The 26356-nt window shown below is 45.5% G+C and overlaps 2 protein-coding genes across 2 annotated transcripts; one reads left to right on the top strand and one right to left on the bottom strand.

Moving 5' to 3' along the window:
• Positions 1 to 6478: 6478 nt before the first annotated feature.
• Positions 6479 to 9465, top strand: LOC117719088 (lymphocyte antigen 6A-2/6E-1-like). Its single transcript, XM_034517185.2, has 4 exons — positions 6479 to 6565; positions 6810 to 6907; positions 7329 to 7445; positions 8915 to 9465. The coding sequence occupies exons 2-4, from the start codon at positions 6838 to 6840 to the stop codon at positions 9121 to 9123; spliced, it is 396 nt and encodes a 131-aa protein (XP_034373076.1). The 5' UTR covers positions 6479 to 6565; positions 6810 to 6837; the 3' UTR covers positions 9124 to 9465.
• Positions 9466 to 21460: 11995 nt separating this feature from the next.
• LOC117719258 (lymphocyte antigen 6L-like) lies at positions 21461 to 23705 on the bottom strand. Its single transcript, XM_034517410.2, has 3 exons — positions 23601 to 23705; positions 23392 to 23508; positions 21461 to 21958 (listed from the first exon to the last, which is right to left on the bottom strand). The coding sequence occupies exons 1-3, from the start codon at positions 23680 to 23682 to the stop codon at positions 21732 to 21734; spliced, it is 426 nt and encodes a 141-aa protein (XP_034373301.1). The 5' UTR covers positions 23683 to 23705; the 3' UTR covers positions 21461 to 21731.
• Between the last annotated feature and the right edge of the window lie 2651 nt (positions 23706 to 26356).

Raw genomic sequence — 26356 nt, 5'->3', positions numbered from 1 at the left:
GTCCCCTCTATTATGCAGACACTCTTCACCCTTCCTCCAACCCCTGACAATCTTCCTCCATCTTTACAAACTCATGTGTTCTGGATACTTTGTGTAAAACAGAGCCAAGCAGTGCACACCTTCTGCACTGACTTCTTTCACGGATTCTAGGCTGAATCACACGTTCTGACCATTCAGTACTCTGTTCCTTTGTATAACAGACTCAGGTCACATTATAGCATGACTTTAGGTGAATCAGTTTTCCCAAGGGAGCAGTCTCTGAGCCAAGTGATTGACAGGCCCAGCTGAAGGAACTATCTTTAATGCAGAAGGGAGGACATTGATATAAAATGTTCTAATCTTTGGAGCACCCAGAATGTCCTGTGTCTTCCCAAGGCCAGGGGTATTATATTCTTTCTACTAGGCCTTAAGTAGTGCAAACCAATGTGTACCAGAAAGTGGGGGTGGGGACTTTGAAGGAAGCTGCAGTAAAGGAGCTGCACCTGGCACTGAATCATCTCCAAAGCTGGTGAGAGAACAGAAGGATGAGACTGTGCAGGGGTTAGAATGTTGCAGGTTGAGAATTGTTGTAATTTATCTTGGGATTTTTTTTTAACCACTCTAAATAGTCATTCCATGGATACTTCTCTTCTAAACTAACAGAATCTTTAGGAATGCGTTAATAAAACCCTATCTTCCTCCAACCAGAAAGCCATGGGTCATCAGATACCACTTGTAGCCTGTAGCAGAGGTGACCTGAGTTGGCTCTAACACCTTTACCTAATGTAGTGTGTTTGAAGAGTACCTATATTTAAGACTTTCTTTGTTGTTACTAAAAAACTTCATCATATTGATTCTCAGAATGTGGGGTAGTTTGGTTTCAGACCCTGGGTACAAGGCACTGAGGTGCTTCTTTACATACCAAAGCAGACCTGGCCTCTAGGTTCTCTCAGCATCCCTCATTTTTTACCTGCTATACCCTGTTCCCCAACCCTGAAATTTCCAGCCGCAAGGCTGGACTGCCTTTCCCCAGCGGCTCCTCCCTATATGATCCAGACATTCTGTACTGTCCTCCCCCTCCTTCTCTCTCTCCTTCTCTTCCTCTGTTTCTTTCCCTGCACATGTTTTGGATTTTATGCTTTCTCTCTCTCTCCCTTTCCACAGTGACTTCTCTCGCCTTGATCCTTGGGGCCAATGAACTTGCCTGAGGTTACCTTTCCTATAAACCTGCATATATGTGCATATATATATGTACATATATGTATATATATATATATTTAATAAATATATTAAAATCTGGCTTGAATTGGCTTCTTTTACTGGCAGAGAAGTAACTTACCAGATTTACCCTAAGGCTTTCTCCCAGATCACCCTCATTCATATTTTGCTTCAGAATGAACTATCTTTTATCCCCTTTGAGGTGATACTGAATTTTTGTGTCACCATGTCCAAGGCTTCTATAATCCAATGTAACAAATGGTCACTGGTCCTGGAAGGTCACTAGAAATTGCCATTCACACATTCACACTGAATGTAAAGTGAATTGGAACTTTTTATTCCATACATCTGGGACCACACCCAAGTGATGGGTACCTAGTTGTGTTCCTGGGGTTCTAGAATGTAGAGTTTTTAAAGGCTGAAACCACATCCTGGCATCTCAGGCACAGGGGGAATAAAGGCTAAGATAACTCATCTAGAACACCTTGATCTAGAATAGAACAAGGTAGTCTTCAATTTATTCTCTGTGAAGGACATCACATTCTAATTAAACCTGGAAATGGCCTTAGCTAGAGTAAAAATGGGAGGAACTCAGCACTGTCATGCCTCATCACACAGAGGGATGGAGACACAGAGTGAGGGTTTTCAGAATCAAAATGGACTGACTTTCATAAAGCTGTAACTCACATAAATAACAAGAAAAAAAAAGGATACGAAAAAAAGCCACAAGGTTGCAAAGGGAAGAATCTAGTGCTTATGTTTGGTCATGAACCAGCACAAAGCACCGACCTGTTGTTCATATGAAAGACTCCTGCAAAGATGCTTCCCCATGACTGCTGAACCTCAGACTGGCTGCACACTGTTAGGAAACTTGGTGAGAAGAAGACCACTACCACAATTTGGAGCCAAATTTGAAGCAAGCTTGATTATTATTGGGTGCATAAGAGAACTGGGTAGTGACTATTGTTTTGTATGAAAAGAAAAGGAAAGCCTGAGATGTGTCTGGTGGATGCCCAGGGGCTGCCTCTGTGGGCCTATGCTGAGGCATCCCTTCCCCTGATGTACCAGTCACAGGACTGTATAGTATAGAATAGAGTTTATTTAAGTCATGGTGAGAGGAACCCAAGGAGTAGAGACAGAGAAAGGCAGAGAGGAAGAGGAAGAGAGAGACAGAGGAAGAGACAGAGAGGGAGAGAGACAGAGACAGACAGAGAGAGTCAAGGAGTAGAGTCCAGCTATGAGCAAGGAGGGAGAGAGGGGAGGGGAATGTGGAGAGAAGAGACAGAGGGGCAAGAGAAGAGAGTGAGAAGGAGGAAAGCAGGCCCTTTTATAGTGAATCAGGTATACCTGGCTGTTACCAAGTAACTGAGGGGCAGAGCCTAGAATGAATGCTAACACTGACCATACCCCTGGACAGCTCTCCTAGAGCACTACAGGAGTGGGACTGCTCTCTACCCAAATTAGGCTTGGGCCTACTCAACTCCATAGAGACAAAAGCCAAGTCAGGATAAAACTAATTAGGCTTCTGTTTCCCTACCAGAGAACTGTGTTTATAGAAATCATTTGATTGACAGTCTCATAATCAACCTGACACACTTGGAAGCTCCTGCCCCCACTGTGTCACTTCCTAAACTGTCCCTTTCTTCCCCTTCACCTCACTCAAGCTAAATAATCTAGATCCTCCATTTCAGTAAAGGAGCTGTCCTCCAACAGAGTCTTCTCAGTCATTTCTACCCACCATCCTCACTACCCTGCAACACCCTGCTCCCCAGCTCCTCTGCATCCTGAGACCACAGCCCATGGGGGAGGGGCAAGTGGCATTTCCATGAAGTTCACTTAGTTAACTTGAAACTTTTGCTGTATGAATCAAGGTGGTGAGGGAGGTGTATGTTACCTTGGCTACTTACCAGATGTCATTCATACTCTAACAGAAGAATGGTTTTGGCTAATGTGTGACCTATTCATTGTGACAGTAGTCAGGCCTCTGGCTGAGTTGGAAGGCAGGAGGAAGGGCTGGGTGAGTTTTGTCTTACTTGGGGCTCTTTCTGCAGGGGGCCTGGCTTCTCTATCACAAGCCTGGCCACATCTGGTACCTTGAACTCTAAGATGATACAAGTACACAGTTGCCCTCTCTCTTAAGAGTTAAGTGATCTGTCAGTAATTTGAGCTGTAGTCCACACTAAGGAAAGCTAGCTCCCCAACAGTGGTGCCAGAAAGTGAAGGACTCATGAGAACTCGTTTAAGACTTTCAGGCAAACCGTGTGCTGCACTGTGGTTTTATGACCTTTTCCTCCAAAGAGAAGGTGATGGCCCCGTTGCCACCCTGGAGTAGAGATAACGCTGGCCCAGGAGCCCTGGCAAAGGAGTCAGAGGAGCAAAATAGCAACAGGTCTGTGATAATGGACAGAACTCTCTATTCTCACAAGGGAGGACTGTCACCTGGGATTCCAGCCCTTACTCACTCCTGCACTTCTCCAGCCACATGTGGTCTCAGAAAATGCTAGAACATAGAGGAAACTGAAGAGTAACTGAAAGAGGGACTCCATGGCACTGCTTCCATAATGGGGTAAGACTTCTTAGTGACTTAGTTACTCAAAAATTCTGCATTTTCCTAAGTGACCTCACTCATCCTCTGTAAAAAATTTACCTAATCTCATTGGATGGTGAAATTTGGGAGGAATTGCCATTTGGATCTGTCATTGCTGCCCTCTGTTTGTTTGCAGAGTCTTGCTGTCTACTGTTCTTTGCTTCACATATACTTTTTCATGCGTGAGCCAATGCCTAGGGCTGCATGTGAAGGAATTACAGAGAAAACTTTTCTTGCTTGCTCTCTTCCTCCTACCACTGTGCTGGGTTATGAGCTGTTGGTGTCAAACGTGGTTTGCTTCCATCATAGATTATAGGGTAACAAAGAAGGGATTTTGTAATGGAGGTAGGGTAGAGGACCTGGAATGTAACAGAATGTTAGCAGAACCATTGTGTCTTGCACGAATTCTGGAGGGATGGTTCGAAGGATTTGAAGCAGTCTTTGGGTTTGGTCTTCAATCCTGGAAAGTCTGAATCCCCCTGTTCCTTGAGAATCCTGATGTCAGCCTACCTTGTCTGTTTCTTTGATCAATCATCCTGTGTAACCCAGAACACTGACACTGGAGTTGGATGTATTGTGAAACCAACCAGAAATGATAGAAAGACCGAGACTGTGTTTCAGCCCTGTGCCTTCCATCAGGAGAATCTGCCTGCTGTTCCCTGAGCCTCTGGCTTCCTTCCCTTGGCAGCCTTCTGCTTCAGTGGATGTGCTCAGCTTTGCTGATTCTGTGGTCCATCTTGGGACACAGTTGTGCTCTGAGCATCCCTGTTCTGTTCCTGTGGTGTCATCTCAGGATGATTCCCAGCTCAGGTATCTTTCTCTGTCCAGACTTCCTTCTGTAACCTTTATCAGGGCCTTGCAGACACTTAAGTGGGGTACTCACTGGTCTCTGCTCCATGAGGTTAGGAAACTCAGACTCTGGCTTGCTGTGGGGGCCCTGCTGCTTATTCCAGGGCTGGGACACAGACAGCATCAATATTTGGCAAATTAGTAAAGTTTTAGTTATTAGAATACTATGCCACATGATGGTAACATAAAGGCCAGTGATTCCTTTGTGGGACACTGTGGGGGAAAAAAAACGTGCAGGGCAGGGGCCCCTGGGCTCACAGCAGTGAAGACCTGCGGTGGGGGGTGGGGGGAGTGGACTTTGCGGGGGCGGATTCGCGGAGATTTTCTATGCCAGCTGGTCCCACATACTAGAGAAAGTCTGAAGTTTCAAAGGCTGGAAGCTTTGGCGATGGCAGGCCCCAATGATACGAGGAGTCCGTGGATTTCTAAAAGGTTTTATTGTCATGCTGTGGTAGTTGGATCTGGATGTACGCACACCCTGTAAATAGCGAGCATGGGGGGGTGTGTGGCTTAAATAGGGAGGGGAAAAAGGAGGAACTGGGGAGGAATAACTTAATTGACCTAAGCCCCCTGGCCTTTAGATTCTCTCTCTCTCTGAAGCCTGTTAGTCATGCCCTCTACCTGTAGCTGTAGATGGTGACACAAAAGCTCTTTGGGAGGAGCTACTCTGGGCCAAAGGTGTCTGCAAGGCACAGGTTAATGGGAATGTAGGCCACATGGAGGAGTCTGGAATCCTGGGGAGTGGGGAGATAAGTGCCATCCCTCACAGGCCATGGTCACCTGTTCTCCAGCTACCTCAAACCCAGTGCTCTACCGGTGAGACCAAATCATCCCTTCAGGGCCCTACAGGACACATTGCACTAGGACCTAATAGGTGTAGGGACAGGCAGCATACAAACTGGAACAGGGAGAATGAGCGTGTGGCTTCTCCATGGAAGCTTCTGGGCTGTGGGGACACTGTGGTCATTCATCCTCTGCAGAAGACTGCATCGTCCTATGAAAACCATCCCTGGCTCTAGCTACCAGATGCTCACAGCACCTGCAGCCCCATCTATCACCCAAACACATCAGACACTGCTAAGTAACTTACATCCCAGTTGTCAGTTCTTGGCTCAGGACTCTCACTTTGTGGATACAAGAACTTGTTGCAGGCTTGCTCACCAGAGCCAGTCTTCAGGGATTTGTCAGTTTTGCTGGCTTATAGGAAGGAGGGCAGTGGGCTCTGAGCCACTGCAGCCAATACCCTCTACTTAGAAACAGGGAAGACCCAGGTGGTGGTGGCAGAAGCCACAGCAGCTTCAGTTCATGCCTTTGATATCTATGAATTTGAGCCAGCCTTGTCTACTGACAAAGTCCTAGGATAGCCAAAGCTACACAGAGAAACTCTGTTTCAAATGAACAACAACAAAACCAAACCATTAAACAAATCCAAACAAAAACCAGGAAAAGGCTGAGCAGGTTGCCTGCTTCCCTTGCTTTCTGAACAGCAAGCACAAGTCAACCATAACCCCTGCCCTTCTTTCCTCTTCATCCTCCAGAAACATGGTCACTCCCCAACTGCATGGTCATCCTTTTCCAACTGCATGGTCCTCCCTCCCCAACTGCATGGTCATCCTTTTCCAACTGCGTGGTCCTCCCTCCCCAACTGCATGGTCATCCTTTTCCAACTGCATGGTCCTCCCTCCCCAACTGCATGGTCATCCTTTTCCAACTGCATGGTCCTCCCTGACCAGCTGCTATGAATCTGGCTTGACCAGGTCACCAATAAACCTTGCTAATTCATAAGCAATAAACATGTTAGCCTATCAGAATTAAGTACTGAAACCCTCCCTTTCAGGATGCCAAATGGGAGGAGCTGAGGGAAAGGAAAGTACTTCAGACCACATCTGACAGGACTTTCCACAGTGCCAGCAACCTGGTCACAGAGAGGAAGTAAGGACTGGTGTCAGGAGGGAGCTGCTGGGTGACAAAGGGAAGTGCCCTCAGGTTAGGACTGTGGGTGGGAGTCTGGGATTAGGAAGGAAAGCTGGGTGGGTGGTGCATAAGAGATGTGGGCATGCATCTATTCCTGAGGGAGAGTTGTGTGGAGGGTTGGAGGGAGGGAAGATTGGATGCCTGAGTCCTGGGGGAGCCCAGGGATGGGATTGGAGTCTATTAATTGACTCCAACTTCCCAGGTTTTACCTGCACACCGTTTTTCTGAGGATGAACAGTTCTCACACTACAAAGTCCTGTGTGTTCATCCTGCTTGTGGCCCTACTGTGTGCAGAAAGAGGTGAGATGGAAAGTGAGAGAGGGGCAGGAGGGTACAATGGAGATGAAAAAGGGCCTCAGGGTTGGGGCTATACCTGCAACTCCATTGTGTTCCTGCTTCTCCAGATGTGCTGGGGTCAGGGAATAGGGATTGGCTCCTGGTGGGTGGAGCTTCCTGTTCTGGGGTGCTTGCTGGGTCTGTAAACTTTCCAGAAGTGTTGGATATCACTACCTCTGCCACAAACACTGAGACAGCAGGACTGAACATATTTGAACAACTGTAGCTCTAGGTTCACTTTTGCTTTTGGTGGAGGTGACTGGGCAGTAATGTTCTTGCTCTGTCCTAGTGGCCAGCAGCTGTGTGGTAGTAAAGCCAGTTGCAGAGGAGGGGTCTGGGCTAGGAAGGGCATGCCCTAGCCCTCATGTATTGGCTTCTTTCTCAGCTCAGGGGCTCGAGTGTTACCATTGCCTGGGGGTCCCACTTGATGCTTCCTGCCCATCAGTTACCTGCATCTACCCAAATGGAGTCTGTATTACTCATAAGATAGAAGTTATTTTCAGTAAGTACCCTATGACTTATATAAGGAGGGGTGAGTATGTCTGGGGAGAAAAGGTGAGGTCTGGGCACTTGTTATGTACCATGGTTCCCTTCCATCCTAGTCGAGCTGTCCTGGGGTTGGAGTGGGACTCCTGCGAAGTGGGGGCTATTGGGGTCCAGGGATGTGCTGGGATGAGGATCATGAGACAGGGCTTATCACTGGCGTGCATGGTGTTCATCATCCCCCTGTGTCGCCAGTGTAGTCATGTGATGCTCCTGCCAGTATCTTATGTCTAAGGTCTCACAGGCTCACTGATGGACCAGGAAGGCTGGAAGCATTTAGTGAGTCTCCATTTAATGAAGGAATCTGGGGCTTAAGCTAAAGGACTGGCTTAGGAAAGTTGATAGAAGAGACCTTGGGACATTTCAGATCCTCCAAAGTACCAGTTTCAGGCATATTCTCCAGATAAACAAGGCAGGAGCAGCCCCACCCTGCTATCCGGTTTCCTGTTCCTGACCACAGCCTGCCTGTCTCCTGGAGCAGGTGTCCTAGAGATAACTGTGTGGGGAACTCAAGAGTCTGAGAGGCTGGCTGCCCTTTGTGCTGTGCTAGTGGGTGGTCTTACACTGCGCTCTGTCTTTGTGGTGTGTGTGTGTGTGTGTGTGTGTGTAAATGTGGGTGCACATGTATGAATGTGTGTAATGTAAGTAATGCTCTGAGGACATCCTTAAGTACCATTCCTTAGGCATGGTTTACTTTTATGCAAATGAGTTTTGCTTCCTCTGGACCTGGAATGACAGATGATTGTAAACCACCTTGTGGAGTCTGGGAACCAAACCCTGGGCTTCTGTAAGAGCAACAAGTGCTTTAACTGCTGAGCCAATCTCCATTCTCAATCATCTTGCTTTTTGAGACAAGATCTTTCACTGGGACCTAGGATTTGCCAAGGATGCTGGGGGTGGGAAGGAGGGAGGTAGCAGAGAGTTCCTAGGACCTCCTGATTCCCTGCCCCCAGCAGAGAGATCATAACCTGAACTCCCTAGCTTGGCCTTCTCTTTACATGGTTGCTGGGGATTGATCTTGCATCCTTGGGCTTCCACTTCACTGACTGAGCTGCTTCCCCAGCACATTGCATGTAAGGGCACATGTGTGGACACGTGTGGATGTACATGCCCTGGGGAGGTACCAGTGTATGGGACCCAGAAGTTGATGGGTATCTTCTGTGACAAGCATTTTATTTACTGAGATAGGGTCTCACACTGAACTGCAAGCTTACAGGTTGATCTGGTCTATCCTGTGAATTTTCCTCATATATCTCCATCTTTGGTGTTTTGTTTTGTTTTGTTTTTTGAGACAGGGTTTCTCTGTGTAGCCCTGACTGTCCTGGAACTCACTCTGTAGACCAGGCTGGCCTGGTGGCATTAGGCCCAGACTTTGGGATGCTCTGTTGTCCCTGCATCAGAAGTGAGTCACTCCTTGATGTCTTGCAGGCTCTCAAAGAAGCAAACAAAAGAGCAGTTTCTGCCTTCCAGACTGCCCTGCTACTTTTGAAAATGGCAGTACTACTATAAACGTGACTACTTTCTGTTGTAAGAAAGACCTGTGCAATGCAGCAATTCCCACTGGAGGCCGCACCTGGACCATGGCAGGGGTGCTTCTGTTCAGCCTGGGCTCAGTCCTCCTGCAGACCTTGCTGTGATGGAACTTCCACCAACCCCAACCCTTGTCTTTTTATCCTCATGTGAAATCACTCCTTCCTGAAACCCTCTAGTGATGAATTATGAGTTATAGAAGCTCTGAGGTGGGGTAGAGTGTGGAACACCTTGTTTCAACTTTATAGATCCTTTACAGCTGGGTAGGAGCCCCACTTCTCTCTAGGGCTTTCAGATCTGTACTTCCTGAAATGCCTTTTTTTTTTTTTTTTTGGCTTGCTAATCTTGGCTCTGGAAGCACATGGATAGCACAGGGAAGAGTTAGAGTTCCCAGGTATTATGCCATCCTGTCCACACATAAATATCTGGGTCCTGCAGGGTTCCCACATGTGCAGATCCATGTCCCCCTGTTGAGTCCAATAAACCCTTTGTTCTTCCAGCCAAGATCTTCGTTTTCCTTTGCTACACTGAGTCAACCAAGTCCTACCTGCCAGTTTACATCTCTGCCCTTTACACCAGCCACAATAGGTACCTCATGTTAGCCAGCTCAGAGTGGGGGACCACTTGGTTTGAGTGAGCTGATGCTGTGAGAAGAGAGAGGGTCCCCCCATTTCCACAGAGCACTTGCTCATGCTGGGGAAGTTCAGGAGATGAGACTTCAATGGTTTGTAGGGGCTGCCCTGTCAGATTCTTTTATTCCAGTGGTAGAAACCATTTCCTTCAGGGGCTCATGGCTTGGCTCAGAGTGAACAAAGCCTCCCACTGCCTCTCCTGGAGTCCTAGTATATATTGGAAGCCCCTACTGGGAAGGCCTGACTTGACACATTGACAGCCTGGGACCCATCATTGCTCTGTCTTTTTGGCCTTGAGAGCTTGCTGCCCCAGAGGTGACCAGAACCTGTGTAGTTAACATCACAGAAGTCCTCATGCATATGGACAGCACCCTGGAAACCTGGGTGCTATGATCATTACACCCTGCCATTGGAGGTCCTGAAGATCTGAGATTTTGTCAACTTGAAAATCCTTTCAGGTAGATGTTGTAGATGGGCCTGGTGCTATTTGTATTTTAATGGTAATTCCACTCTCCTGAAAGGAGCTGCAAACAAGAGGTGAGTCACAGACTTAGGTGACTTCTTGTGAACCAATCCCCCAGTGAATAAAGGAGCCAGGATGGTAGGAGAGAGGAAGCAGGAGAGAGTTAGGGCTTTTCCATTAGGGATAGCATAAGGGCAAAATGTAGCTGCTAGTCTTTCCCAGTTTCAAGCTGGATCTGCAAGTATTCAGCTACCAGAGGAATCTGATTTATATGACTTACAAGATTGTGATTCTAGTTGTTGTGTCCAGAGGTTGAGTTACCATTGTTTCTATTCTAATTTTGTGTGGTGTTTGTCTTCTCCTGGTGAATCAACTGGATTCAAGAAAGAAAGGAATGGCAGCAAAGAATGGGTTTGCCATATTCCACAAGGCTTTCAGGGATTTGAAGTGTGGGGCTAGCTTGGTAGATCCTGCCAAGGGATCTGTCTAATGTGGGCTCCATGGGAATCTTGGAGTTTTTATCCTGCTTGGCTAAATATATAAGGCCTAAGAATGGGCACATACAGCACTTCAGTTTATTTCATTTGTTTTAGATTGTTTTAACTTTCAAAATGGGTGTGATTTTTGAGCCTTGTGATTTTATTATTTCTCTGGAAGAGAGGCCAATATACAAGCTTTCCTGGTTGCTGACTCAAGGATATTCTGTTTTGGGAGAAAGGTTTTATCTTTACTTTTTAAGAAAAGGTATTCAGTGTCTATACACCTTCCAGAGTTATATGGATCAGATATGACAAAGGGAGACCCCCAGAGGACTAGAATTCAGAGAATCAAACAAAAAAGTTATCTTGATGATATTAAAAATTTGTTTTGAGATTAGTATATTACAGAATATACAGCCTTGGTGAGTCTCCTAGTCAGACATGATGAACTGACCTGCTTGAACTCCTGATGTCTTGGACTTTCAGGCAGAGACAGTCAAAACACAGACATCACAGGCTAATACAATAGTAGGTATGACCTTCTTAAGGCCAACCAACTCTCCTATTTTCCCTACCATTAACCCCAACTTCAAACTATCTCAGTGCACATATTCAGCTTGAAGAAGTTATGAAGAGTTGTTGCCCCAGTTCCCTGGGCTTTGGGGGTAGGAGGGAGTTATTATAGTTTTTCCTTCTAGGGATCATAGAAATGATTATAACTGGAACATGGAGGAAATAATGTGAATTGATGGTATAGCCATAATCTCAATTGGTAGAAATCTTTATAATTGTTTACTAAATTGAAGTCATAATTTCTTAAATGACACAGAATTGATTTTGATGTAAAATCACGGGTTTCATTGTTATAAATTTCTTCTATTGATATAAAAAATTTAAAAAGTACAAGGCTTAGACCCAGTCCTTTTTAAATTGCTATTATAAATTGATCAGAGGTGAGTAAGCCTGTGAGTTAAGGGCCAAATAGCAAATTCATGGCTCTGAGGTTATTGTTAGGGTATTTTCAGATATTTTAATTAGAAATAGCTGAGAGTAATTAACAGACAATAGTCCATATTACTTTACATAAATAACTGGTTTTTAAAAACTTCAGAAATCCACAGAATGTGATATTTAATGCTTTTTATCCACTTGTTGTTGAAACAAGTCTTCTCCTGACAGCATCTCTTTCTTGGATTCAAAGAAGAAATTGAGCATCAGTGGAGTTGCTCCAGTTGTGGCGAGACAGCCATTAGGCAAAAGCTGCCTTATTTCTTCTACAGACAAAACACTGTCTGGAAAAAGGCACAATTTACAGGTTAGGACAGCTTAGTTCTGCTTAGTTCTTTTTTCCTCCTTCCCTTCTCCCTCTCACTTCAGCCCCACTCACTTCGGCCCAAAGGTTTTTACTTATTTATTATATGTTAGTACACTGTAGCTGTTTCAGACACTCCATAAGAGAGCATCAGATCTCATTACAGATGGTTGTGAGCCACCATGTGGTTGCTGGGATTTGAACTCATGACCTCCAGAAGAGCAGTCAGTGCTCTTAACAGCTGAGCCATCTCTAGCCCAATAGGCTCATCCTTAATAACTCCTGTCTTTCAAAGATCTGTCAGAAAATCCAGGGCCAGAAGGCTGAAGACTGATGCTCCAACTTCCTACCTTACTGGGGCTGTATACATAGGCAGCTGTCTCTACAGTTTATCTCAACTCTGGAAGCTATATTAGGCTTCCTATATCTTCAGATATGTTGGTCATTCTCAGATTTCTGACAGGGTTGAAAAACTACTTATAGTCTCATAGCCAACCCAGCTATTGACTTTGAGAGAACAGATTTGAGAGGATGGTTTTCAGATGGCATACAATCTAAAGCCAGGACATAAGTCAGGAGCAGAATTACAGTCTTTTAAGTTAGGATAGAGGACAGTTTTCTATTTTATTGACAAAAGTGTTGGATGAGGTGGTAGGTCTTATACTTTATAAATTGCAAATGGTAATAGTTATGCTCAATATATAACTGAGATAAAAGAGTCTTTAAGTGAACAGAAAGGGGGAAGTGTTGTGAATGGATTTGATGCTGTTTGTATTTTAATGCTAATTCCACTCTCCTGGGAGGGGCTGCAAACAAGGAGTAAGTAATGTACTTAGGTGACTTCTTGTGAACCAATCCCCTAATGAATAAAGGAGCCAATCACTGGGCGAGTAGGAGGGAGAGAGGAAGCAGGAGAGAATTAAGGCTTTTAGATCAGGGATAGCCTAAGGGCAAGACATAGCTGCTAGTCTCTCCCAGTTTCCTGGTGGATCCACCAGGATCACCACTGTATGAATTAGATTTATATGGCTTACAAAATTAGGATTCTTGTTGTTGCATGCAGAGATTGAGTTACCATTGTTTCTAAACTAAGTTTGTGTAGTGTTCTTTTTCTCGTGGCCACTCAACTGGATTCAAGAGACAAAGGTAAGGCAGCAAGGCATGGGTTTTCCTGATGTACACCACAAAGGCTGTTGGGGATATGAAGCACAAGGCTGGCATGGTAGATCCTGCCAAAAAAAAATTAGTGACTTGGGTGGAGAAGTCTCAGGGGCCCCAGGACAGAGGTTCTGTCGAGATGAGAACACCCCACCGGGGCCATGTGGCCCTCTGTTTCTGGGCATAGTGCGGGAAGTTACCATTATTTTAATATGTTCTGCAACAGGTAGAACTATCACTCAATCAGGGAAGTACTCATCCCTGCAGCCTTCTCCACTGGGACAAGTATAGATCCAGGAATGTGACCAAGGTGCTGGTTGGAACTTGAAAATTGAGTCATGAGTAGAGATTCAAGAACTCTCTTCCATATTCAGCCTCCATTCTGTTGCAGTCTCCTCTGGCCTCTGCTTCCAAGTCCTGTGTTTACAGGTATGAACTTACTACCATCCTGGCCATTTCCTGTGTGTTTCAAAGGGCAGAATGCCCACTGCCTATCTGGCTGAGGAACTCAGGCCCTGAAGGAGAACTGACCTCAATGGCATGAACACAGGACAGCTGATTCTGACTCTTGCCATCTGCCATAGGCAGGAGAGCTGGTCCTGACCCCCCTGAGTAAAGCAGGAGAGCTGGCCTTGGTAGTTTGGATATGAAAGAACTGGTGGGATAACCAACTCAATTACCATCCAGGGCCAGATCCAGGGCTTTCAGTTAGGCAGCTCAACATCTACCCCATCTATGAACTGCTAGAGCACATGAAGGAACTGGTCCTCCAGATCCAAAGCTACAGGATCTCCATGACACAAGGTGCAACATCACAGAGGAGTTGTGGCACAAACCCAGTATTGATATTGTATCAGAAGGCAGAGGTCTCCATCCAGAGCCATGACTCACTGTAATGATCACCTGTGAGTAAAGTTGTTTAAACACTAGGGTATCCTGAGTGGCACACTGAGCCACACCACAGCTACGATGTCCAGATAGTTTTCCTTATTTCATTTTTATGCTTTGAGGTGGAGGTTGCAAGGGTGTAAGGATGGCTATGGAGGAATGGGGAGACGAGTGGGATTGAAGTGCATGATTGGAAATTCACAAAGAACCAATAAAAACTTTATATTTTTAACGTGTGGACTGTGAACTTGAAAACCTGTGATGCAGCCGAGTGGGGTAGATGCAATTAAAACAAGGGAAAACGTGAGAGCTTCTCAAGAAGAAGAGCTGTCTATGTGTCTGTGAAGCCCTGTTTTGGTGCACACACACAATAACACACACACACATGTGTATACACACATGCACACAAATGTATACACATGTGAACATAAAGACACACACAAACACACACAAAACTTCTCTAGTGCACATGCCTTGTGGTTGTTCCACAGATCCATTTCTAAGGTTCTGAGAAAGAAGAGAATTTAGAATTCCAAAGGTCCTCACCCTCCTCAGTTCTTCATAACTGGAGACATATTTAATATGTTATTTGGGTCTTTTCTGTTCTATTTCTGGTCCATCTCAGAGAGTCACATCATAGCACAGTGCTTAGGGACAAGTGAGACCTGACCCATGTGGCTGCTAGCCAAACACAGCCTCATGCTGCCCACAACACACTGGCTATGTTTAATTGTGCCAGCTTCCAACTCAGCCCCAGATGGATAGATCTTCGCACACCTGTGTCTTGGCCATAGCTGTCTTGAGTAACACACAAGTAGAGGGCACAAAGGGTCTTGTGTACATGGATAAGCACTGGAGAAGCCAGGAAAGTTAAACACACACTTACCTCTCCTGGAATGGCAGGACTGGATATGGTTCACGTAGATCACAACCTGGTGGTCTTTCACTGTCTGATGAGCCAGGCTTGGCCTGTACCTTCAAGAGCTAATGTTTTACTTATCTCATGCCAGTTCCCTTAAAACCTTGACCATTGATTCTAGGTGATACAATTCATCCTTGTGAGAAATGTCATTTGTGTTTTACACCAGCCTAAGTGACTCTGTCATCTTTGGACCAGGCCAACGCTGACGCCTACAGGCATTACTTTTACTGCAGTCCAGTGGTTCATTCTAGACCCTTCTGTTGAGCATTGTTTCTAAGTCAACAAGAAAGCGTCTTGTGGATGAAGCTATGTGTAAAGACCTTCAATGTAAACACTTCTTAAACTTTGCTGTTGTACCCATGGGGCTGAGTTGACTGTTATCTGAATACTTTCCCCAAATGTGTGTTGTGCTTAAGTAAATATCGCTAAAATTAAAAGATTTGAGTCAGGCTCTAGAAGTCTTTTTTCCTTTTTTCTTTTTTTTATTGGATATTTTATTTATTTACAATACAGATGTCATCCCCTTTCCCATTAGCTCCCACCCCAGCCCCCTATCCTTTACCCCATTTTCTTTATGCCTTTATAACATTTTGATTACATACATGTATTAAGGTCAGTTCTAGGTTGAGGGTCTAGCAATACAATAGATGCAAATAGTCAAGGAACAAGTAATACAACAAACACAAATAGTCAAAGAAGGAGCAAGGTATTAAACTCAATTAGATGAACACTCCCGTGATCACTGTTTCTAAAGATTTATCAGGATTATCAAAGTATCTGAGCCTACTTCCCTGTCCTAGCTCAAGGTCATTTTCATGTCTCAAGCCTACTTCCTTGTTCTAGCCTAAAATTTAGATTCCTGTCTGAAATTACTTCTTTGTTCTAGTCTAATATTTAGATTCTTGCCTGAGATTACTTGTTTATTGTAGCCTAAGATTTTGATTCCTATCTGAAATTACTTCTTTGTTCTAGCCTAATGTCAGATTCCTTTCTGAAGCCTACTTCCTTGTCCTTGGCCAATGTCATAGTCGTGCCAAGGAGCCCATTTCCTTATCTTTGGCCCATGTCAGGTTCTTGCCAAGCAGCCCCAAAGGCTCTCCATCTCTTCCCCCCCCCCCTTTTTTTATTTCATTAACAAGACTGAGCCTGACTTAGGTCATTCTGACAAGAATGCCTTCCTTACCAGTCATGGAATATGCATTATCAAAAGCAATGCACTTATGTCTTAGGGTGGTAAGGCTCTGTGCAGAATCTTACCCATCCTTGGCTTGCCAGCCTGTTAAATTAATAACTGTGTCTGGGGGTCCATTATAAGTTTCAAGTCATGTACTTTGGCTGCCAGCCTGTTGATGTAGTTAGAGACAAGCTTTAACATGAATAAAAGTATTCCCAGGACAAGAAGGGTTAGCCTGATCAAGCAATATATGCCATTCTTGAGGTTTAACCAACATGGAAATACCTCAGGCCATGGATAATTTTATTGGCATTATCTGCAGCATCAAAGCTCAAAAGAGCAGCATTCTTTGAATTCATAATCTCACTATGCAAAGTTAACACACCCAGAGAGGTGTTAGAATTATGGCAAGTACCCTACAGGTGTATTTAAACTTTTTTTTTCTAATTATAATGACAATGATTGTGAATTCCAAAAGTAACACTATTCCAATGATATTTGTCATGACACTTGGGATGGCGCCTAACTCTTGAACCCTGAATCTCCTTCAGATAATTTGAATAGGTTATAGAGCATCATCCTTTTTCCAGATACCTATATAAATCCTTGTGTATACTCAATACATTAGTAACTTTTTTTGCTAAATAGTTAACAAAAATAGTTGTCATAACTTCTTGTGTCAGTGCTATTGCAGAAGCAGTGGTGCTAGCAATTAATGAAATGAAAGCTGTTATACCAGCAATAATCAAGCCTGCTACTTTCTTGCTTCTGCTTAAAGCCTAACTCACTTGTTCAAGCACTTTCAAGCTTTTTATCAGAGAATGTAGGTTTTCTAATACTCAGGGCAGTAAGGCAAAAGCTGGTTGATAGACGCCCATAACAGACATGCCAAGTTTCCACACACTAATACAACTGAAAATTATACAGTCAATGCAACTTACAATAAAAACTGTAGAAGAGACAAAATCAATTTTAGCTTGACAATTTAGAAAGCCTTAAAACATGCACTAACCCTTGTTTGAAATCCAGATCCTGTCCCAACTTTATCTCTTGCTATCATAACACCATAGTAAATTACAGCTAACTTCCAAGTATATCTCTGACAATGTCCAGATCCAGTCTTCCAAAAGTAGACTGTTATTTCCAATATTGGATCAATTTCTAGACCAGTACATGATTGAGTCCTAATAGCTGGTGAGCTTTAAGAAGAATACAACAGACATTATAATTTCTCTTTTTGATTCTCTGTCCAACAAGGTCAAAAAACTTGAGGAAAGGCAGCTTGTTCCATCTGGGACATAGTCAATCAAAGGAGGTTCAAGAACATATGTCCAATACAGCTCCTCAGTCACCCTGGTCAGGGCACTCAGCAAGCTCACAGGTCGGCATCATTCTTTGTCTCAGCAACAGTATGTCTCACCAGTCTTTTTAGAGGCCCATGGGCCTTTTCCACAATACCTTGTGCTTGCAGATTATACAAAATCCCCTTAATAAATTGTTGACAAAAAGTTTCAACTGCTCAACTACAATTGCTAAACCCATCATCTGTTTTTTATTGGATATTTTATTTATTTACCTTTCAATGTTATCCCCTCTCCCATTCATCCCCAAACCCCATATCCCATCCTCCCTCCTCCTACTTCTGAGGGTGTGCCACAACCATCCACCCATTCTTGCCTCCCTGCTCTGGAATTCCCTGACATTAGGGAATCCAAACTTTCAGGGACCAAGGCTCGCCTCTTCCACGGATTCATGACAAGGCCATCCTCAACTACCTAAACAGGTGGAGGCTCTAGAATTCTTAACACAGCACTGGTTCTAAAATCAGGCTCATTGGAGTTTTAGTCACACTCCATCATTATTTTCCCTGCCTATTCCACAGTCTACACACACACACACACACACACACACACACACACACACACACACACACACCAAGGGAGGACATTTATTAGATAAATAGAATGTAAACCCAAATTCATCTTGAGGTTAGAGGTTATAGGCTAGAACATAATAAAGCAGTCCTGACTAAAGTGGAGTAGAGCTGAGTACAGTGCAATTTTTCAGGCCATCTTTTCAGTGGCAACAGAAGCCAAAGGGTCCTCTGCCTAAGTTCTAAGAACTTCCACTGGTGTAAAACCAGACACTTGGTCTTGATGCAGAAAAGAATTTGTGGATGGGGCTGAAATTAAAAGCAAAAGAAGGTGCTCAGGGAAAGACTAAGGGATGCAAGAGAAATGGGTGGGGGATTGCCAAGGATGAGTGGTATAAATGGTGCATTGGTGCCATTGAAAGAGGGAACCAAAGTAAAGCCATTTTGAGTGGAGGTCACATAAAGTTTAAGTTCCTAAGACCTCCCTGGGTAACTGACATCCTGCTTGGCAGAGAGAGACACACACGTGATTCACTGATGTCCTGATTGACAAGTTGAGACATAAATGCCAGGCAAGTTACACTGCCACAGTAAATAAACCAACCTGATAAGGCCTAGGTAGAATGTTAAGGCCTAGGTAACTGTTACCTGTCTAGCCTGGCATTTTGTGCCCTTACCAATGGTAGAAGGAAATTTTCTCATTTGCTGTTAGTAGGAAACTCTCTCATGCTCTGGTTGAGTGTGGATTCTGCTATGTTCTGTGTTTTGGTGTTCTTGGAATCCAATCATAGCAGAAGTCAGAATTGCTTTATATAGTTAGCTACAATAAGATTGGACCTGGCCGGGCAGTGGTGGCGCACGCCTTTAATCCCAGCACTTGGGAGGCAGAGGCAGGCGGATTTCTGAGTTTGAGGCCAGCCTGGTCTACAGAGTGAGTTCCAGGATAGCCAGGACTACACAGAGAAACCCTGTCTCAAAAAAAAAAATAAAATAAAATAAAGATTGGACCTGAACCAACTACCCGTCAGCACTTCCTGCATCTATGTATAAGCTGTTATATATTTGCACTTGGGATGGACCCCAAAGTAAGAGAGACACCTGCATCATATGAGAAGCCATTTGGTGACCAAGCTGGCTCAGGCAGTCAACAGGGTCTCAATGGAGGTGAGTGAGGACTGAAAGTAAAAGGCAGGTAGACAACACTATAACATGACTCCAGCCTGTGCTGTGGCTGATGTGGGTTTATTTCTTCCAGTCTACTTGTATATCATTCTAGGTACATACATAGAATATGGGCATTCCTAAGGCATAAACAAGGTTAGTCAATGCACAAACAAGAAAATAAACAAAGTCTCATGGTATTCTGGGACTTATCAAGATGATTAAGATGTGGAGCTTAATTTCCTGTCATAGCCCAATGTCAAATTCTTGCCAATATCCATGAAGCAGCACCAAGAGCTGTCCACAATTTGGAAGAAGTCTTCCGTTTTGAGTACAGTCAAATAAAGTTCAAATTTCAGGACCACACTGTGAAGAGAGCACATCCTACTTTCCTGAAAGAGATATGTATATGGGTGATAGGCATTGAGGTTGGCAAATTAAAACGTGAATGGTAGAGGCCAACTCACCCCATGATACATCAGTCAGCTGTCTATAGGCAGTAAAGGAAAGAGCCCTATGGTAAAACTACAATCTGGTCATGTAAACATGGGAACAAACACAGAATAATCTATCAGTGACCAGCAAACAAAAGCCAAATGTGAGGACAGCATCACCTGCAGGTTCTGTGATGGGCACTGACTGTCAAGATTAAAGTGGCGAGCACATGAGTCAAAGTGAGCAGCTAAGGAAACAAGTCCTAGATGACAGGAGGGGGGTTCACTGTGTGATTATTCCCAGTGGGGCAAGTAATGCAAGATTATCTCCTGGCTGTGCTGGGGAGGCTTTGGTTTGGCCAATGCTGTGTTTGGAAGACTAATTCATCTCAATAAAACTACCCCAATCTTTGCCTAGTTCTAGCTATAATTCATATGTTAGTAAAGACCCCACAGAAGACTCCTCATGGTGTCTTACTTGGCAGCTCTCCATGGTGGGAGTCTTACCTGCTCTTTTCTTGGTAAAGTTTGCTTTCTCTCTTCACCCACTCATATGTCCACATACTTAATCATCATAGACGAGATACAAAGAACTGAAAAGCATCCGTCTCAGTTTGACTTTTGATGACTGCTGAGTGGCTGACAGCAGAGTACCCGGGTCAAGCACATCTGTGCTGAGAAAGGCGTTGTTGATCTCAATTACCTGCCTCAACAGCAGAGGACCCAGGTGGCACTTACATGTCATTTTTTTTTTCAGTAGGATTTGGCTCCAAGGAGTCACCCAGCCCATGCTATCATGGCAAGATGGTCCTCTTAGTACCTGATTCCTTAGCATAATCAAAGGAGGATGTCCTGGTACCAGGAGACTCCCAGAGCCCTCACACCCCTACCATGGGTTACTAAGGATCTGGTACTATTGTTGTCTAGTGTGGGGAGTGAGTGGGGCCTAAACTCAGTGTGAAACACCATAACTGCAGAGAAGGTTTTGCTTTAGTCTGGGACCCTAGAAACAGAGATTTCAGACCACTGAAGGGCTATGGGACATGTCAATCACTGGTTAGGAGGAACCTGCAGAATCCTGTGTGGAGGTTATAATGTACCCCACATCCCCAGCCATCTTAGCTGAGAGTGTGGTGCAGGAACCTGGAGAGCAGGTTCAGGAAGGCAGGCAGGTGTTTGAGGACCAGAGTGGGTAGAGTAAGATCAGGGAATAAGATACCACACCCACCCACAGGCTTACTTGTAGGGACTGAATCAGAAATGTCATCTGTGGAGTCAGGTTTTAAACTTTGTTCACTAACTGGTAGCTGTATCTTGGGAGGCTGTGGAACTTTTAGGAAGTTGGGAGGTGGGGCTTGAGTTTCCACCTGAACTCAGCCTGGCCAGCCTTAAGCTACCAATCAGTTTCCTAGTCTCTCTCTGTGCTCCTTACCTTTGTCCTTACCCAGGGACACTTCCAAGGCCAGGCCCATGTCCACCAGGCCTCACTTCATGCAGTGAAGCTTAAATCAAGTGTGTTTTCAGACCACTTTGGTATTCTCTCCTGACCTTGTGGCAGTCAACACTCTGTCCCCACTCCTTTCTCATACAGTGGCCAGTGAGCCATCCTAGGAGTCTGGATCTGAGTTTGGATTGCATGCTCACACTATGCTGGGCCTCAGGTTTCAGGGATAGCTCTATATTAAGTGTAGCTATCTGTCACCTGACCTGAATAGATAGGCTGCACTGAAAGCTGGAAGAGGAATGGGTCCCTGGGGCAGTGGGGCAGTGAAGGAGCAGGAGCCAGGCTGTGGGGAAGCCAGAGTTTACTGTCTCTGAGGAGTGAGATACTGCAGTTCCATGCATGAACAAGAAACCCATATAGAACAGCGTCAGACTGTGGCTGCAGCTCCGGTCTCATCAGGTCCATCTGACACTCACAGCACTTGACAGTGTGCCAAGGGTCAAGAGCTTTCTTGAAGAAGCCTGTGGCCTGCATTGGAAACACTCCTGATCTGTCTCCATGAGGAGTAGCAGGGTTTTCTTCCTACTCCCTGGGCCAGGATGTCACATAGGCGCAGGCTGCTGAGTCCCAAAGAAAGGGTATGGTGTTCTCCTTTCCACCTGATCTTTCTTTGCCTTGGAAATCCTGGAATGGATGATGGTGGAATTTGCGGTGGAAGACAGGAGGTGCTAGAAGCACGTGTGTTAGGGGGAGAGTGTCACAGGACAATGGTCAGTCATCCCAACAGGGTGCAGAAGAGGCCCAGACCCATTGACAGCAGTAGCCTTCCTAGTAAGGCCTGAAACCCCTGCCAACTCTCAGGAGCTCTGTTGCAGAGGTCCCCTGCACAGCACTGTCTGGTGATCCTGGCATGATAGTGACTCACTGACCACTCAAAGATGCTGTTGGAGTTGGGACAAGAGATGGCACAGCGCTTGCTGATCTGAGCTTTGCTCTTTGTACCTGCAGAAGAAAACAGACAGCATGTGAGCCTAGAATTCTGAGGCTAGAGGGGAGACACAGGGGAAGCATCCAGTGTGAGTGGCTGGATCTGACCCTGCTTGACCACCTTCTGCCATCTTTTCACAGGCAGCACCTGCAGAGTGTTGGGAGCTCTGCTACTCAGAGTCACCACCAACCTGGGATATGGCAAAGAGCCGAGGAGGGGTCTCTGCTGCAGCCCCAGCTGACCCAGGAGATTCAAGGGCAAAGGTAGAAGAGGCCTGGTTGCCAAAATGTATGGTCCTGGTGGCACAGAATTTGGGGTGGCTAAGGATGTTCTAGCAGAGCCTATGGCCTCCTTGAAAGCCCAGAACAGCCCTCTCCCTGTAAGAGCATCAGATCTTCCTAGCATGATCAGCACCCAAGTGAGTCCTGAGAGCCCACTCCTTGCAGAGATACCAGCTGTTGCCTTCCAGCTTAAGATCTACTGAACAGAAAGCTGGGAGTGAGGGGTACAAAGGTGAAAGTCTGAAAGAAAACTCAGAGAAAGTCACACATTGTCCCTCAGCTTCCAAATCTTCAACTATATCAAATCCCTTCACTATGATAAGACACAGAGACCCTAGGGGCAGGACTGGCACTGATGGGATCAGGGGTCTCGAACTGGGGAACCTGCTGCTCTCCTTAGGGAAATTCCACATGGGAAATGGTGGCTTTCACCAGACCTAACTTCAAAGGAGGAAACACTTCAGTAAGAGGCAGCCAGAGGCAGCTTGCAGTGCCTGTGGAGATACTACAAGAAGGACAGTGTGTCAGGCCTTTCTGCCTGAGGCTCACTCTGTACCACTCCTTCTGGGGCTTGTCCTAGGCCAACTCAAGCCTTTATTCTCAGGAATCTGGTTTAGGAAACAGGAGATGCCTAAACTTTATGAACTACTCTGCAACAAGGTTCAGGACATTTACCTCAGAGAGGAGGTAGCTCTGAGGCAGCTGCAGTGTCCCAGGAAACTAGAGCCAGGTCCCAGCCAACACTACCACCATGGTGTGCTTCCAACAGGTCTGGACTTTCCATGTTTCTCTTTGTATGGAGATGGGACAAGTAAAGTGTTGGCTTTAATTTTATTATCCTGAGGCTGAGCTGACCTAAGGACTCACTGCCTCTGCAACCCCACATGATGCCCCACATGAATGGCTGGCCTTGTAAAACCTGTGCCTGCCTGGCTGGCTCATTTGGGAATCCAATGTCACATCAGAGCTTTTGTCCTGGGGAGAGTCCTAGAAGCAGTGAGATATGACTGACATGGCAATTGGGAGAGAAAAAGGAGCAGCCACAATTCAGACCACAGCTTCCTGCATTGTCCAGCACCTGAGCATTTGTTGAGCCTGTGGGTGTGAGACCAGGACCCAGCCTTGCCAGAGGTCCTGGAGATGTTCAGGCTCGAGAAAAGACTCACTTGTGTAAATGAGAACTTCATTGCTCACGCACACTTTTTCCCTGGGCTTGCACTCTATGGGCTGACACTGGTCGGCCCAGGGAACCTTGAAGCACTGGAAGCAGCTCAGGTTTCCTGCTATGGACAAGAAAGGGCAGCAGTGTGTGTACAGCACAGGCCAGAACCCCCACCCCTGCCCCATCCCAGTCTTCCCCCTGCCTAGTCCTTACCTGGCACCACATTGGCCATCAGGCCTCGGTTGAGCTCCATAAACACCGTAGATGCCCATAGCACTAGGAGCAGCTGGGACATGACTCCTCAGAGCGGCAGTTCTGCCTGGGTCCTGCACAACCAGGTGTCCTGCCCAGCCACAGCCCAGTGCACCCGGGCTGTGGTGCCTAGGGGAGGAGGTGGAGCACTCGCTAGAATCTGTGTTCCCTCCTCAAAGGTTTACAGGGTGGCGGATGCACCTTGCTCAGGTGCAGGAACAGTGAAATGTGTGTGTGGGTGTGGGTGTGGGTGTGTGTGGGTGTGTTTGAGAGAGAGAGAGAGAGAAAGAGAAAGAGAGAGAGAGAGAGAGAGAGAGAGAGAGTAGGGAGGTATGTTAGTGTGTTAATTTCTCCTCTGAAGATATCAGGACACCTCCTGTGTACTCTACTTGGGACCAACCATCTTTGCAGGCCTTATAGACCTTACTTAGATCCATTTTAACTCAGGAAATGCTGCCTTAATCTGGAGGTGCAACTCAGTTCCACCTGTGCTTCTTTCCTAGTTCTGCCTTTCTAGACTGTCCCCTTGAAGGGCAATTCCCCACTGGGACCAGGGGCCACTTCTCCTTCCAAGCCTGTCTGCTCATTTTCCATTCCCTGACCCTTCCTTCTCTTTACTGTTTCTATCTGACTTCTCTTTACCATGTAATAAATATGGTAGTTTGTATGAGAATGAACTCCAGAAGCTCATAGGTTAGAAGTTTGGTCCCCAGAAGGTGCAACTGTTTGGAAAGGATTATGAGGTATGGCTGTGTTGGAAGAGGCGTGTCACAGAGGGTAGACTTTGAAGTTTCAAAAATCCACTCCATTCTTAAATAGCTTTGTCTGCTTCATGCTGGTGGATCAAATATAAGCTCTGATCTACTGACCCAGCCCCACACTTACCTGCCTGCTACCATGCTCTGAGCCATGATGCTCATAGACTCTAACCCTGAGAAATTGCAAGGCTCCAATAAATTCTTCTGTAGTTCCCTTGGTCATGGTCTTACCACAGCAATACAAAACTAACTAACACAACAATAATTTATGGGACTGCAGAGATGGCTCAGCAGATAATTATAAGTGTTTCAGTAGGCAATTAATACCATACGAATTGATGTGGTATTGTTGCAAATAGTTCCTTGCTCCAGTGTTCTGGGTTGCCAAATGAAAGACACACATGCAGGCTTATATTTTAATATGCTTTAAACAGCTCAATGGTTGGGCCATTCCCAAACCTCCACATGGCTAACACCTCTCCACTGATAGTCCAGAGCATTTACTTACTGAAATTTATAATCTATCTTTGATACCCTAGACCCAATGGGGAGAGGGGCTAGGGCCACATTTTCCTGACTCTTACATCATTGGTATGTTCTCTCTTCTGTACCTCTCAGGCCTGAACCCACCTACTGCAACAAGGCCACACCTCCTAACAGTGCCACTCCCTGGGACGAGCAAATATAAATCAGCACAAACAAGAACACACTCCTGAGAAAAATTCAAAGCAGCTTTGTATTTCAAATTTTTGCAGCCTCATGTATTGAAGCCCCGAGTCCCTGGTGTCTCAGCTGTATTGCCACATGGCTATTAATGACTCTCAACTAAGACAAAATGGGCCATTAGAGTAGATCTTACCCTTTTGGAATAGTGACCCATAAGAGATCAGGGCATGGAGCTGTGCAAAGAAAACCATCTGAAGACTCGGGAAGAAGGTGCCACCTGCTGGCCATGGAGAGGAACTAGCTCTGTCCACAAGGCCCCCAGGCTCTTGACTCCCCATCTGTAAGCCACTCTGGCCTTGAACTTGAGGTCCTTAGGTGCTGGGATTACAGGGTGTTCTCCACACCCTGCTCTCCACACACTTTATTAAAGGATTTACCTGGAAAAGCAGAGCCATCAATAAGGATCTGTAATGAGCAGGAAGAGCCAAGGGGGAAATCAGCCAGAATGCAGGATATGAGGTTCACACAAAGCCAGTGATGGTTTTATAGACGACCAATGAAGAGCAAGAGGAAGTGAAGGGAACAGTTCTTTTTACAATAACCTAAAGAAGAAGCAGACACCTAGGAATGAGTTTACATGAAATGGCACAAGCCTGGGACATTAAAAACCTTGAAAGAAATGAAGGCAGGCCTAAGAAAATGGAAGGGTACTCTAGGCTTATAATTAGTAAGGGGTTTTAATTACTTAATTATGAATTGACAATTTATTTATGTATTATTTATTAATCATGTATGGATATGTGCACACGTGCATGTGACAGATACATGTGCGGAAGTCACAAGGCAACTTTCAGGAGTTCTCTTCCTACTGTGTGGATCCCAGTGCTCAAACTCAGACTGTCAGGTAGAGGGTACTGGGAAGAGAGACAGGAGGGAGGGAAGGGAGGGAGGGAGAAGGAGAGGGAAGGAAAAAGGCAAGAGCAGCTCCTAATGGAGTTCACATGAAATTGGAAGTCACAGGATTTGGTGGTGGAAGCCTGTAAGCCCAGGACTGTGAAGGCAGGGACCCACGGATGAGACGTTCAAGAGCACCCTCAAATTCTTAGCAAGTTTTTGGGTTATTTGAGATCCTGTCTCAAACAACCAAACAAACACAAAACAAAAACCACTGTAATACAAGGAGACAGATAGGAGAGAGCAGAGTCCAGACACACACACTCATGTTTATGCTATGTGCTAGAGTGATTTTTAACAGTAGTGCCCAGTCTGTCTGTGTTGAGAAATGGTTGCAGA

This window comes from Arvicanthis niloticus, chromosome 13 (genome assembly GCF_011762505.2).
Source record: "Arvicanthis niloticus isolate mArvNil1 chromosome 13, mArvNil1.pat.X, whole genome shotgun sequence".
Taxonomy (NCBI): Eukaryota; Metazoa; Chordata; class Mammalia; order Rodentia; family Muridae; genus Arvicanthis; species Arvicanthis niloticus.
The sequence above is the reverse complement of the archived record's forward strand: the minus strand, read 5'-3'. Positions and strand labels throughout refer to the sequence as shown.